General features: G+C 40.3%; 1 protein-coding gene across 1 annotated transcript in view; it reads right to left on the bottom strand.

The window, feature by feature from the left end:
• TRPM5 (transient receptor potential cation channel subfamily M member 5) overlaps window positions 1-14,575 on the bottom strand; it is a 36,233-nt gene that overhangs the window by 6,702 nt on the left and 14,956 nt on the right. The window contains exons 10-18 of the mRNA XM_030950019.1: window positions 13,666-13,797; window positions 12,428-12,551; window positions 10,837-10,982; window positions 9,981-10,093; window positions 8,489-8,584; window positions 5,896-6,154; window positions 4,629-4,747; window positions 4,152-4,284; window positions 1,574-1,748 (exon numbers count right to left, since the gene is read on the bottom strand). Coding sequence (XP_030805879.1) covers window positions 1,574-1,748; window positions 4,152-4,284; window positions 4,629-4,747; window positions 5,896-6,154; window positions 8,489-8,584; window positions 9,981-10,093; window positions 10,837-10,982; window positions 12,428-12,551; window positions 13,666-13,797 — 1,297 coding nt within the window. The remainder of the gene's footprint in view (window positions 1-1,573; window positions 1,749-4,151; window positions 4,285-4,628; window positions 4,748-5,895; window positions 6,155-8,488; window positions 8,585-9,980; window positions 10,094-10,836; window positions 10,983-12,427; window positions 12,552-13,665; window positions 13,798-14,575) is intronic.

Raw genomic sequence — 14,575 nt, 5'->3', positions numbered from 1 at the left:
GTGTATCTGAGGTTGAGGTTAGGAAGAAGGTCTGGTTCTACTGCATCAGACTAGAGGCCTAGTGCTGTATTTTGTCTCCAGCTGTGAATTAAACCCACAAGTTTAGAGTAGCATAATGATATTTACTTCTTTCCCCCTATTTTTTCCCTGTAATCCTTTTCCCTGGTGCTACGGCTAACCCCCTGGTTACATTCATTAGAGCACATGGTTATCTCAAAGCTCACCAAGCTGGGATTTCTTTCACCAAGGGCACCAGCTGATACTTATCTACACTGAATTTCATTTGATGACTCAGCACTCACGAAGCTCCTCTGCCTCTCTTAGGTGTCAGTTTTTGTCTTTGCTACTCAGTGGTGTAGTTTTGTCAGCAAATATTGTCCTCCTCATTTCCCCTCTCCCTCTCTATATTTTTCATGAAGATCTTAAACAGAATAAGACCCAGAGGGCCCTAGGACTAATTAATCCCTTCTGGAAGTTCCCCATGTAATTGGTTCTTTTTTCCTCTGTTACTCTTAACCAGTTATTTACCCAGGTAGAGACACCCACTGGAATTTCAGTGGAGAGAAACACACCTTTCTAGGGAGAGCTCTGCCTGGCTTTTTGGCAAATGAGTTGAATTATATTCCAGAAATATATTTCTTTCCAATTACTTTAATGGAAATAGGCGTGACTGATTGTGCTGTACATGCTTACACCATAGGTATTTAAAATGGACATGAATCACTTTCCTCTCGTGTCATTCAGGTATTTTGGCTTTTTGAAGACGTGCTTTTTCTTACTAAGCACAGTGAACATGAGAGAATGCTTACTGGTTTGCTTCTGTTTATGGCTTTTTTGGGTTCTATTTTATACTGCTCCAAGTTTGACTCCCACTTCATTATTGCTGTGACATTTAACACTGGCTAAATGCTGTGGTGTTACTGCAGACTTCCCTGGGAGGTGGGTGACCTGTTCTGTATTTTACCTGCTTACCAATCAGAAATGTTGCCTTTGAACTTCTATGTCTAATTATTTCAGTGTCTTGTGATTATTTTAATGATGTTTTGTTTGCAATGCTGCACATAAGCAATTACTAGCTTTATTTGATTTGGGCAGCTTTATCTCCAGAGTAAATAAATGCTCTGGAGTAATTTTATTTTAAAACATGTGTTTGCTTATGGGCAGAGCAGTACGGCTTTAACACTGTTGCATTAAACTACTGCCAAAATGTGTGGAGGTGGTGTTATTTATAATATTTGAGTTTACAGAGAGTTATCTGGGTCTAGGTTAAACTGAAAGGAAATAGATTGAAATGAAAGCAGGTATGCCAGCCTTTAAAACTGCAAATCCTTGTGTATTTCTGAGAGCTTATCTAAACAGGACCAGCCCTTACGCTCTAATGTAACTCCACAATGTCCATTATCTCTTTGCAAATACGTTATTTGTGTGGCAGTAATGTGTAAGCTTTGGCCTGTAGGACAGAGATTTTAAAAAAGCAAAATTAAAAAAGGGCAATACTTGGAAGGAACTCCATGCTCTCATCAAAAGTGTGCATTCAAAAATGGCCAAGTTAGGGGGAAAGAAGTTTCCTCACTGTCTATTTCATCCAGTGGAATCTGGCCAAATATCTGAAGGTAGGGACGATAAAGAACCCTTCTGAATATCCATTCCACTCGGCTGTCATCGGGATGGAGCAGAGCTTGAGTTGTTACACCGTAGGCAATGAGCCACACGCTCAAGAAAAACAGAAAGAAGAAAACATCCTTCATCTACAAAACAGAGGGGGAGGGGAGAAAAGGAGGGGCAGTGACTGTGATAGCATAGTCAAGGAACAGTAGTCTTTCTGTATGAATATGGCTCAGATAATTGTTTCTTTACGAGCTTGTTTAGGATAAAGGAGGTAGACTAGGATACAGTTCCATGCACGGAATTCCTCATCTGACCTTGCTGTTACCATATTGTCCTTGGCCTATAGTAAGCATTCTTTGATACCTTATTTAGATAAAGACACATTTTAAACTAAAAGTCTTGCTTTCCAGTAATCAAGCATTTAAAATGAAACACATGTTATCTTCTAAGTGACTGTCGCATTTTATCTTTTAAGTGCCTGTTTTCTGTGAGCTATCTTAGTACCACGGACTGCTTTCCTGTGAATTACAAGAGTTCTGCTGCAGCAGAGAATCCTGGTAGCAGTCAGTGCTCATTGATGAGTGCTGAGCCACTGATACAGCAGGCAGTGAAGGCTGCAAGGATCAGGTTCCTTCTGCCTTCAGTTTTCAAGCTAAGTGATGCATCTGAAAGATTCTTTTTGGGGCTTCCTGCTTTTAAACATTGTGTTTCTCTACAGAAGCAGAAGTAATTGAATCCTAAAACACTTACTTAAAAAAAAATCTAATATGAATATCAAGTGCAATAATTTTTCCCTGGTGGAAGAGGAACACTTCATCCTCTCCCCATCTGATCTGACAGAGTTCATTAGGGACTGTAGATTCCTTTCAATTAGATTATTGGATTGTACAGTTACCCAAAAGCATAGGCATTTCAGAGCTCCAGGATGTTACTTGGAGTTCTGATAAGAAACATCATCTCTAAGCCAGGCAAGACAGAGTGGATGTCTGACTTCCATTAATCTTTTTTGTTTTCTGGATGATCTAAAATTTAGAAATGCTGAGGAGCTGTAATGGTATCATGGTGATGGGAGAGTGGTGACAAGTCCAGAACTATTTTTTTCCAATCTGCCGTCTCTCTGGAAATGAGTATTTCTCTGGAATTTTAGCAATTACCAGACCTGTTTCAGCAAATTTGTAGCAAGGGTATAAAGGGGAAAGACAGTAAGAGACCATCTGGGATTGCTGCTCTCTAAAATAAGGGACATGATTTTGCTTGAACACCCTTGAACTCTTCAGGCAGGTTTCATTTACTGAAGTAAGCTTCATGGTTTCATCCTTTGATGTAAAGTTCAACACTGAAATACCAAAGCTGAGGCATTGTGTTGGCTTGGGTAGGGCAAAGATGAAAGGTCCCTGGTAGGGCTTTTTCTAGGCTGCTGTTTATGTTCTTGTTTGCATCTTCCCAACCCCAGTGTTATCTTGCAGGACTTCAGGTGCCAGCAGAGTGGGCACAGGTAGGACTTGTTCAAGGCCCTGGTTTGGCTTGGCAGGCAGCAATGGAAGGGTTAGGAGCTGTAGCTCTGACTTCTTCTCCCACAATAGAAGTCTGCTAATGCCATAAGCTAGATAATGAACAAGGACAAATATTTATTTGCCATTTACCCTTTTGCTAGTCCAACCAAATGTCATCTTAGAGTTCCAGTTATTGCATTTGTAGACAAATCCAAATAGCTTGGTAGTTATGTTTATTCAATGTATAGGCTTGTTTAGACTGTAGAGCTTTTACTGAGTTCTGCTGTGAGTCACTAATCAAATATTTGTAGATTCTGTAAAGGTACTTACAATTAGATGAACTCTATTAATCAGTTAGCATGAACTAATTGACCTGGAGGATTAACATGCCTAAATAAAAAGCTCTTTCAACATACAAATGCATACCCAAACACAGTAACTGTAATCCCAATGTTGTGTTTCTTGCAGGAGAGCAGTAATAAATAAAAATATTTCATCAACATCTTCCAACATCTGCTCACAAAGTACTAATATGTTTTCATTGTAACAGGGAGCTAAAAAGTACAAGTAAAAATAACTCCTGTAGGGAGCTTGTAACTATCTTTTTTCATTGATTATTTTTTTCCCCCACACTTGCTGAAAAAACCATGATTTGCTTCCCCAAGTCATTTATTGGAAGCCCTGCCCTTCTGTACATGGCCTGTCATCTGCCTGAGGTCTTTGCCCCGGATGCATGCAGCTTAGAAGTAGGAGGAATAGCAGTAAGGCAAAGACTGCTCTTTGTTAGCCAGATCTGAGGATAAATTATTAGGTAAAATACAAGGATTAGTAAATTGGGACCAGCTTACTGCATTACAGAGGTCTGTGAAAGGATCTACTTCAAACATTCCATGTATAATAGAATACAAGAATATGCCAAATGATAGGTCTTAAAAGTGTAAAAATAAAGACAGATTATATGTAAAGTTATTTCCTTTCTAAAGACAAGGTTTCCTACTCTCCATTTCTTAGAAGGCACAAGTATTTATCTGAGACAAACTGCACACTTACCATCCTTTCCACAATTATGATCTTTGGTCCAAGTTGTTTGTGAATTGCAAAAATATGGATAAGTCTAAGTGTAAACACCATAAAATCAATGGCGAGTATTGTACGGCCAGCTTGGAAAGTTGAGTTCAGCAATCTGCAGAAGAATGAAATATCAGCTCTCAGCAAATACTGCTCATGTCTGTACAGTGAAGAGAAATAACCAAAAGATGCAGGAACACTCTTTTCTCTCTCTTGGCTTCCATGAGATTTATTAACAAATAATGAAAAATAAGATACTTTGAGTAAAAGGGATTTCAGAAAACAAACAAAGCAGAGCTTTTCAGTACATGTGTTTGAATATATCAATTTTAGAGGCTCCTACTGTAGAAACACATCTCAAAGCCTGTAAAAATGAATGTTAGACCCTGTCATCTCATGCACATGAGATTCAACTGTCAGTTGATATACACAGTCCTTGCTACTGATGCAAATATATACCTGCAGATTACCCCAATTATGAAGAGAAATATGGTCACCATATCACATTTATTCCAGTTATCCTCCACATACAGTTTAAACTTTTTCATTAAATTTGTATCTTCATCTGTATAGAAACTCTGAAAAAGAGAAATAACCATTGGTATTGATAGCTTTCCACTTTATATGGAATATTTCCTTCTGAGTTTTAACATAATACCTGTTGCCTTTTTCTCTGTTTTTGCAAAGAGCAAAAACAAATTATGAGTGTAATAAGGGGAAAAAAAGCAGTTAAACAATACAGCTTCCAGTCAGAGTTCAGTTTCTAGGTATTCCTATGAACAGATTTGGCATTTCTGTGCTAGAATTGTCAGTGAAGGCACATTTGATTATCTAGGCAAGGAGTTGGCTTTCTTAATTGGTTTTAGCCTGGCAGTCTTCATGTTTTACAGGTTTATAATGAAATGTTCTTTGATCCAGATATTTCCATGTTCTTCTCTGTTAATGGTCTTGCTGCGTAATTTCAAGTAAATTGTGACAAACTTTCCTGTGTCTTTTGCTTAAATAATGAACACCTACTGGTTCTTCCAGAGTAAATGATTGTAACTGCTTTTTTTTGTATCTAAAGAGAGGAGCTTTGTGCAACCCACAGTTGCAACACACTTGCACCACTGTTATTGTTTCAGTTTTTTGAACTGAAGATTTTCCAAAACCAGTAATAGGAGACTAATGGAAGAGGGCTTTTGGGGGTTGGTGGTTTTGTTTGGTTGGGTGTTTTTTAAGAAAAACAAGCCTAAAAGAGATCTGCTAATATTTTGAGTTGAAAATTATTTTAGGAAAAGCCACAAATAATCTGAATTTATTTACTTGTGATTTTTCAAACAGTCCCCAGTGGGGAAGAATCTCCTAAAAGGATGTAGAGCTGTCTGCTTTGTTTCCAGGTGTAGACTATAACTTCCAACTTATATTATTTGTGGTGGGAGGACCTAATTCTGTGGAGTGAAATCAGAGAGGGACTTTACAAACTGGAGAATATCTGAATGCTGGCTGCCCGCTTGGCTAAGGCTGCAGTAGGATGGAAAAACAGAGGTAGAGATACAGGTTTATGTGGGGGAGGAAGAGCTTGCTCTGGGAGAGAGAGGGGAGATGTTTAGGATAAGTTCTGTGTTGTTCTGTGCACCTGACACTTGAAATGTCCAAACCTGTACAGTTGTACAGATTGTAAATCTATTGCAAATATTGCGGGAGCTTTTGCTGTGTTGGCACTGAGTTGATGCAGGTTACTCACCTGTCGGATCTCTTCCAAGACAAGGGTAAACACCCAGAAGTAGAGTACAATTTCTTTAACAGATGGACCCTGAGGCGGAGGTGGTTTAAAATCCAGTAAAAGGACATAAGTAAATAGAAAGAGAAAAGCAAAGTACATGATAACATTCCCCATAAAAACAGTTACAGGGGCACTCCAGAATTTTCTCCACCGGGTAAATATGAATGTTGCCCATGCTGCGTTTGCAGAAGTGTTCTGTTTTTCCAATGTGTCATTTCCTCTGCAAACCAAAAAGAATACATGCTTGGTGACAATCTCCTAAAATTAGTTCATGGGAATAGACTCAATATTATTCTATATAAAGCTTCTTGTAAGATAGTAACAGGCAGATGCTGGGGCTGGCCAAGGGGGAAGGCTGTAGAAGTCAGAGCAATCATATTGCCATAGCAGAAATACTTCAAATCAAAAAAGAAGGTTTTGAAAAACAAAGCCACATCAGAATTATATAAGCATGTTTATTACTTCAGTTTAGTTGTATTAATTTTATTTGTTAACTTCATTGTGTTCTGCATGGACTGCAAATGCACAAGGAGAGGAGGGGGGTAATTGGCCTTTATAAACCTAAATAATAGGAAAGAAAAGAAAATGGCCAATGAATTTTTGTGAGTCAGCTCTTAATGATTTTGGCTTTAAAATTTCTTGCAGTGTTTGTCTGTGGAAGTTCTTGTTGTTGCTGTGACTTTGAACTTCTGACCCAGTCTCTAAGTGCTGGATCGTATTCATCCTGTGTTTCTTGACTATCCTTGCTGGAATCTGATAGACCCACTGAAGAATACCACGTTGCTTTGCATAACTGGCATCTTGCCCTTTGTGATTAAATTAGAGTAAGTTGCAAAATTGGAATATAGAAGCCTTTTAGGAAAAAGAGTTGACCTCATAAAATATGTACTAAGGTAGTCTTTGAGTGGTGTGGAATGACGCAAGTATTTTGGTAACTGAAGGGAAATTTGACCTGTACATTTACAGCTGTTTTGCTGTGTTTTGGAACATGAGGGGATATCTATTGGCAATGGGAAATATCCTGTGCAGAAAATGCAAGTTTGATAGCAATTTGATCTTCATGTGAGGATTTGTTTCCACATAAAATGCTCTCCTGTGTAAGCTAGGAATGTTATTGGACCTTTAATTTTGTGATTCTTACTCTGAGAAGTTTGATCTCCAACAAAGGATGTGCACACTAGGGTATGTTTTCAATTTCACCTCACAGAAAATAAACAATGACTCTTCACTGGTTTTTAATTTCCTCTGACAATCTTGCTAATTATTAAATACATTTGTTACAAGGGAAAATTCTCTTTGTGGCCAATCTTTTCTATATGCCTGATTCTGTACGACCCCTCAATTTACAACATCATGAGATACATTCCCACGATAACAGGCTAATATCATAAACAGATAATTGCAACTTTACTGTAAGATGCTGAAATAGATCTGGGATGGAGAGAGCCTCTTTGTTAAAATAAATTGGTAGGATAATAGCAAGTGGAACATGGAATATAATGACCAAGCCATGCTGCACTCAGGATATGGAAGTGCTTTATGATATTGCTTACAAATAGCTCCCAAGAGGCAGATGCTTTTACACCTATTTTATAGGTTAGGGAGGGAGAGAGAAGAACTAATGATTTTCTCCAATATACTAGCAGTTAAATGCCAGAGGTAAAAATAGAACCTAATAACTCTGACTTGGTCCAGGACTTTGTACTGCTGCTGATGCTTCCTCTCTACCACTGGTCACACACTTCTGGAATTCTCTTTAAATCATGGAAAAGCTAAGTGGCTATTTAGCACTATTTAGCCATTAAGAGGACTTTGTGCCAATCAAAAGTCTACTTATCCTGACTTAAGTCCTTGTGGTCTCCCAGGTTTTGGCGATAAGTGTGTGGTAGAGATATAGGGGTGATTCTGTTCTGAATCAAAGATCTGACTGACCACAAGCAACTGACAAAACCTTTGTGCTCAGTTACCCATTTGTGTGATGCTCCCTCTAACTCATAAGGTTCCTTGGGGCTCATCTGTTAAATATAAATTAAGAGCATGAGACGCTGACTCAATGTAAAATTCCGTGGTACTGATGGGTGCAAGTGCATCTTTGTAAGAACGTATGCAGTGATGCAAGGCTTTGCTGAGAAAATCTTCTTTCTGCTCAGCTCAGTAATCTGATAACTTCCTAAAATCCATTGGGTATTAATCATCATGAGCTGATGGGAATTCAGGAAATACTATGTGATTCCCAAGTAAATTCCTTGTTCTTTGTTCTTAATTTCTTGTAGAAATTACCTGCTCAGAAAAACTAAACTGGTATCTCCTTACAGCAGTGCTATATCCCTGTTTATTTTACTATATTCCTTATAGAAATCAATGACAGCAGTAATCAAAGGGCACAGCAATAATCAAAGGGCACTTCCTGAGGAGTAATGACTTTCTTGGCCCTTCAGCTGCTCCTTAGAGCATTAACTGATGCTCTAAGGATGATGGTCACTAATATGCAAGAAGTGTCCTGTTCTTTGACTGTTGTCATAAAAGCTACATTGGCTGATGGTGTTAAACTTACCTATCTTCTTCTTTGGAGAAAAACAGAGTCCTCTCTGAATCCAAACTGTCCAGCTCTCTGAATGGCTCTGGCTCATTCTTTGACTGTTTTTCCTCACTGTAAGGAAATAAACTCATTAGTTGAAAGATGGTGCTTAGCCATTTTTCACTACTGAATTGGTATTGATACCGAACTGCTAGCATGTACTTATCTTGGATCTGCTCTGCTGGGAGCTATTAAATTGGGCATAAACTTTATCTTTACAAATTCTCTTTATTTTTAAGGAGGAGGCTGAAGTCACCCACAAGATTCAGAGAAATGATAATTGGTGTGCTTCACAAAAATGGAGCAGAATGCTCAGTTTCCTCAAAATAGTTAGGATTTGAGCAGAAGTAAACCCCTCAGTCAGTTTCAGAAGAGAATTGCTCAATGCTCCATTCCTAGTTACTCTTAGTAGCAATTAAGAAGAGAGATGCCAGAGGCAGTAGGGGACATGTGACAGTTCTTGCATTTCCAGGGAAAGGAAGCAAAAATATGGAAATTTGGAAAGGATTGCTTTGATTATGTATAATCATTCAAACCTTTCCACAAAAACCTTGACAAAATATCACATTAAATGAATTTGTGAATCTGGCAGCCTGAAGATCATCTTTAGTGATACTGGCAGAAAGCAAATCTTAAATCAGCATTGCCAAACAAGTTTTCCTCTTGCTTTTTATGTAGTTTAAGAGTTAAGAAACATGTATTTCATAACATGTCATTTCATATTGCTAATTCTTATGATTTGTATATGATTCTCTGAATGTTTGAGGTTTTCCTGAAGTTTCAGATCCATAATTTTTACGACCACCTGAGCAGCTTGGCTGCTCTTTTTTTCTTTTCTGCTTTTTAATTTTATTTAGTTGATTGGTTTTTGTAGTGCAGGGTGTTTTGTTTTGTTTTCTTGATGTTTATAATGCATGGACTCTTTGTCAAGAAAATCTAAGATTGTAAGGCACTGAATTTGAAAATCTTAATTGATTTTGATTGAGTGATAATTTAATGTCAGTCCCATGTTTTTAAGCTTGACTTATGATTATCAAGGCTTGTGGCTGATAACACTGCTTTGTGATGGCTGTTTTCCTTGGATAAGATACTAAGGTTTGAGCCAGGCATCTCCAAATCTAGAAACAAATGGTGCTACAGCTGCAGATATTCTACACATTGCTGTGTAGAATCTGGAGCTGACAGAATTCCAGCAGGCTTTCCTGTGGATGGTGCAAAACAGAACGATCTCTGTGAAACTGTGGCATTGATGTTTTAAGTATGGTAACAGACACTAGCACAGGACACACAAATCACTCAGCCCCAAAGAAAACTGATTTGGTTAGGTGCTATTAGGTGATGTTACTGTTCTAATCACTTCAGGTAGAAATTTTGAGTCTGAATATTTTTTATGGCTTATTTTTTATCACTTGCTTATTTTTCATCATTTACTTATTTATCTCTTGCACCCACATAGTTATGTTTATACCTGAATGATATTAAATTGGTGTAGATTAGGAAAGGACACCAGAATGCACAGATTAACTTGAGGATCTGTGTGCTTGTAGACATCTCTCCCCACCATATTTTTGTCAGGAAGGCCTGAAAGTCAAGAAGAGAAGAGATGGCTTTAATACCACAAAAAGATACTTGTAGATGAAGTACACCTATGTTCAGTGACTGCTAAAACAGTGACTGCTCTGAAAACCTCACAGCTTCAGAGCAAACAGGTTCTCTGTGTGTCCTTCTGCAGATGTGGAGTATGCAAAGAGTTATTTGGAGACCAGTGGAAAGAACAGCAAGCCAAATGGAATTAAGCAACATCTGTAGTACTAAGGAAGCCCAAGTCAGGCACTGGGAGATAAAAGCAGCATCACTCTTAATTTAGCTTTGTGTATGCAGAGAGAAGTCAGGTTGTGAGAGCAAAGCTGAACAGTAATTTAATTTAACTTTTATCAGTGAGCTCTCTCTTGAATCTGAACAAAGAGTTACCTCACATCTCGGAGCAGCTTCATTATGCCCCAGGCAGATTTATAGTGCTTTTCTGATGCTTCTCTGTGAGCAAGAAAGGAATAAAAAGCAAAAAAGCACAAGATGGATTAAGGGCTAAACCTTCTCCTCAGCACGCTGGTCTGTGTGCCAGCTGGATGAGAGGTGGGGAAAGGGGAATTGTGCTGCTTTGGCAAGGACAAGGTAGAATGTCCTTTTTGTCTGTTGCTAGGGGGAGAGAAGAGTCCCTTCACTGAAAAATGGTTCTCAGGGGAATACATTCATTGGGGTTGTTCAGTTCCTGTGCTACTGTCTTCTGTGTCCAACTCAAGGCCCTGGGGGCATGTAAAACTTACCTGGACACCGTCATGTGCAAAGAAAGACTTTGCATCTGCTTCTGTGGCCAGCTGAAGGCATGTGGTTTTGCTCCAGTACTGATTTTTCCTCACCAACAGAGCAAATGCTCTCTCCTCACTGTTGTGGTAGCATTCACTAAACAGTTCTGCCATATGAAGGAAACACAGACAAAAAATGCATCTCTTGGGTGATCCTCTTACACTTTGAAGGATGAGTTGTCATGCTGTCCTCACTTTCCTGAACAGACTAAAGAAGATAAGCAGCCCAGCTTTGTCTTGTAGACAACAAATCCTTCATTTTGAGACAGAGCTACTTGACACAAAATAATATTAGACTTGGTGGAGTGTTATGGCATAATTGTTTCCAGAGAAACTGGTCCTGGAGCTTAGAAACCAGGATAAATTTAATGAGTCAAAAAAAACCAAAATCAAGATGTTCTCATTAGACAAGATCTGACTTCTCATGTCTGTTCCATTCTACTGATTCACTTGATTATCTCAGTACCTTTCCCAAGCCAGCCTACACCTTGCTACACTGTGAGGCTGGGCAGGAAGGTCAAGTGCACTTAAAATTATATATAGACAGCTTTTCTAGTTGATGTGGTATTTATCATTCTTAAAGAAAGTTTGCTTTGCATAATCCAGGCCAGAAATTAAAACTGAGGATCTGATCTAATACTTATCAAAGCTGAGAAGCAGAAGTTCTATGTATTGGATTAGGCCTCATAATTCCGTGACTAAATTACTCGAGCCCTGTGATTATATGAGAACTTAATTTTTAATTTCTGTAAATAATAATGGCCCTGTGAGAAGAAGGGAAAATGTGATCTCTGTGTGAATAATGCAGCAACACCTGCATGAGCCTTCAGCTACTTGATGAACTGCCTCAAAGGAAGAGGAGCCCCTGTGTTTGTTTCCATGTGGGGCACATTTTAAAGCCCTCTCCTCACAGCAGTGAAGGTGTGCATTGGACTGAAGTCAGATCAGCAGAGGAGCTTGTGTGCAGACATCTGTTCCTACAGCAAGCAGAGGGGCGAAGGCTCAGCATTCCAGCATTGCGGATGCCTGATCTGACTGCTGTAGGGAGGGGCATCTCCTCTGCTGCAAAACCAGCCTGAGCCTCACTGCAGTTCGCAGTGCACTTGGCCCTCTTCTGGGTGAGGTAATCTCAAATTATTTTTAGCTGCAATGACAAAACTTAAAACTTGTTGCTCTAGTGGCCCTTACAGAGCAAGCTTGATATTGCAGGAAGAGCAGGCTGCTGTGAGCCTGGAAGTGTTTTGGCTATCTTTCACATCACTGTAACACACCTTGCACTAAGATCAGACAACTAAAATACCAACAAGCAGCAGGAGAGAATCTATGCATCCCAGGGGACCTGTCTTGGAACAGAGATTTTTCCAAAATGAGTGGGTTTTTAATCTTTCCTCTGTATCTGAATGTTTGGGACTGCCTGTGCTGCAAGGCTGTTAAATTATTCATGACAGTTGACCTTTTACGACTGAAACTGTATTTTTTTTTCACTTGCTTGCCTTCCAATGGCAGTTCCTTCATAAATTTTCAAGGCCATTCAAAAAGTGCCATTACTTACCCACAGCGAGCTGCTCATACTTGGCCTCTTTCATTATACAGGCTGCTTTGGTCTCTGTCTCCAGGCGGGACATCTCTTTCAGGATCTTGCAGGCTGCCAGAGCTGAAGCTACACCCTCCTGACCCTGTAGAATTGAAAGGGGCGCTGCTGCCACCCTCCACTGGAGGGCATTTCTGAACGGGGAAGACTCTGCTATGCAGCGCATTGAGCTGCAAAAAGTTCATGCCTTTCAGGAAAAATCTTCCCTCCAACACAGATTTGAAAGCCAAAAATCATGATCAAAATGACAGTTTTGATGATATTTGAGAATTAAAACCTCATGTTGTGGATTCCCCATCCCTGGCAGTGTTCGAGGCCAGGCTGGATGGGGCAAACCTGTCTACTGGGAGGAGTCCCTGCTTGTTGCTGGGGATTGGAGCTGGATGATCTTTAAGGTCACTTCCAACCCAAATTAGTCCATGATTCTTTAGTGGTAGTTCTTGTGCCTTGTAAGGCTGAAGACTCCTGGGCCCAGGCTCTTAGAGGGACCTGACTTGGGATAGCAATCGAGCTCAGAAAGGAGAACAATATGCTTTGGAAATAGAGCAACACATTCTCCCTGTGTCGAGATAGATCCAGCATGGCTGTGCTGGGGCAGGGATGCAGGAGAAAGGAGGGAGCCCAGCTGGCAGAGGCGCAGCCCTGGCCCGGAGCAGGGCCCCGCAAGGTGCCGATGTGTCTGCACGCACACAGCCCGGCAGCCCTGGCCCAGATGCGTGGCTCTGCAAGGTCAGGGATGGAGCTGAGAGCTCTCTCTCTCTCTATGGGGGCAGGGAGGCTCCCAGATGCAGGGGACAGGGCTGGCTTGTGAAACAGGAGCCGATTATGCCAGCTCGAGGGCAGCCTTGGGGAGCGTCATGCTGCTCCCTACGCGTCCAGCACGTAAGCTGGAGATGCTTCACTGCTCCCACTTCCCTCGGGTCACGCTCGGAGCCAAACAATCGCCGACTGTCGGAGGCACAAACCCTGCTCCTGGGAGCTGGGACTCATCGGGAGCCAGGCTGATATACACCTGCTCCTGCTCCCCCTGGCCCGGAGGGCAGGAGCCACGCAGAGATGAACAGGCCCATAAATGCCACATCTTGTGTTTTGGAAACGAACACATCTGTCATCTGAGCTGCAAGGCTGAGCAAAAAAACATCTCGTAAACTTGAAATATGGCATTACTTCACCTGAAGCAGCTACGGCTCGGAGCTTACCATAGCCCAGAAATAGTTTGCCATCTTGTGCCGGTTTTGAAGTACTGCCCATACAAACAAATCCCTCCAAGGATTTTCACTTTTCTGGTTCATGTCCAAGGGCCCAGGTAATTGCTTTGTGTTCGTTTTGTCCTGAAATATGGTTTGAAGAATTTAAAATCTGGTTGGCAGTCTCGCTCCATGCAAATGACACGATCTAAGATGCTCTCAGCCTCGCTGGCTACTTCACATTTCTTGGACTTTTTAGTAGGACCAAAAGGTAATTAGCTCATTCTGTACTGAGTTAAAGGATCCTTGTGTCCCCAATATAACCCAATATGTGTGAGAACATTCTGGATGAAATGGTGACTCCATTGAAGCCAATGCTAAAGTTTTCATTGGCTTTATTGAGGCTGGTGTCTCACCACTGGTGTGTAATATCAGACAAGACAAACCTGTGATTAACTAATCTGAGCTTGCCTTCAATTATATCTGACTCTGCTCTGCTGCCACAGAGGACAAGGCTTCAGAGAAAAGGGAACAAAAGGCATTTTATTTCATCAGAAATAAATCTCGCCAAGGCCCGTACAGGACAAGAATAGAGTACGTCAATACCCCTTTTTAGTCCTTCCTTTGAGAAATTACCTTTCCCTCATGCAGAGAGCAGTTTAAGTAGAGCACTGGTTATTCCTTTAGCACTTGTTTAAAAAAATAGTCTAGAGGAAGTGTAGCCACTTAGGTCAAGTTCTGAATTTTAAGTATATTTTAAAATAACTACCTTTTAATCTATTGTGTTGGTTAGAAACAGCCAGGGTATATTCATTTTCAGTTAAACAGGTTTTTGTGAGAATATATTTTTTGATAATTTAAATGATGGGATTCTGTTCAAATTTATTTTAATTGGACTTTTGGGGGATATTGTGGAGGGGGG

This window comes from Camarhynchus parvulus, chromosome 5, assembly GCF_901933205.1.
Source record: "Camarhynchus parvulus chromosome 5, STF_HiC, whole genome shotgun sequence".
Taxonomy (NCBI): Eukaryota; Metazoa; Chordata; class Aves; order Passeriformes; family Thraupidae; genus Camarhynchus; species Camarhynchus parvulus.
The sequence above is the reverse complement of the archived record's forward strand: the minus strand, read 5'-3'. Positions and strand labels throughout refer to the sequence as shown.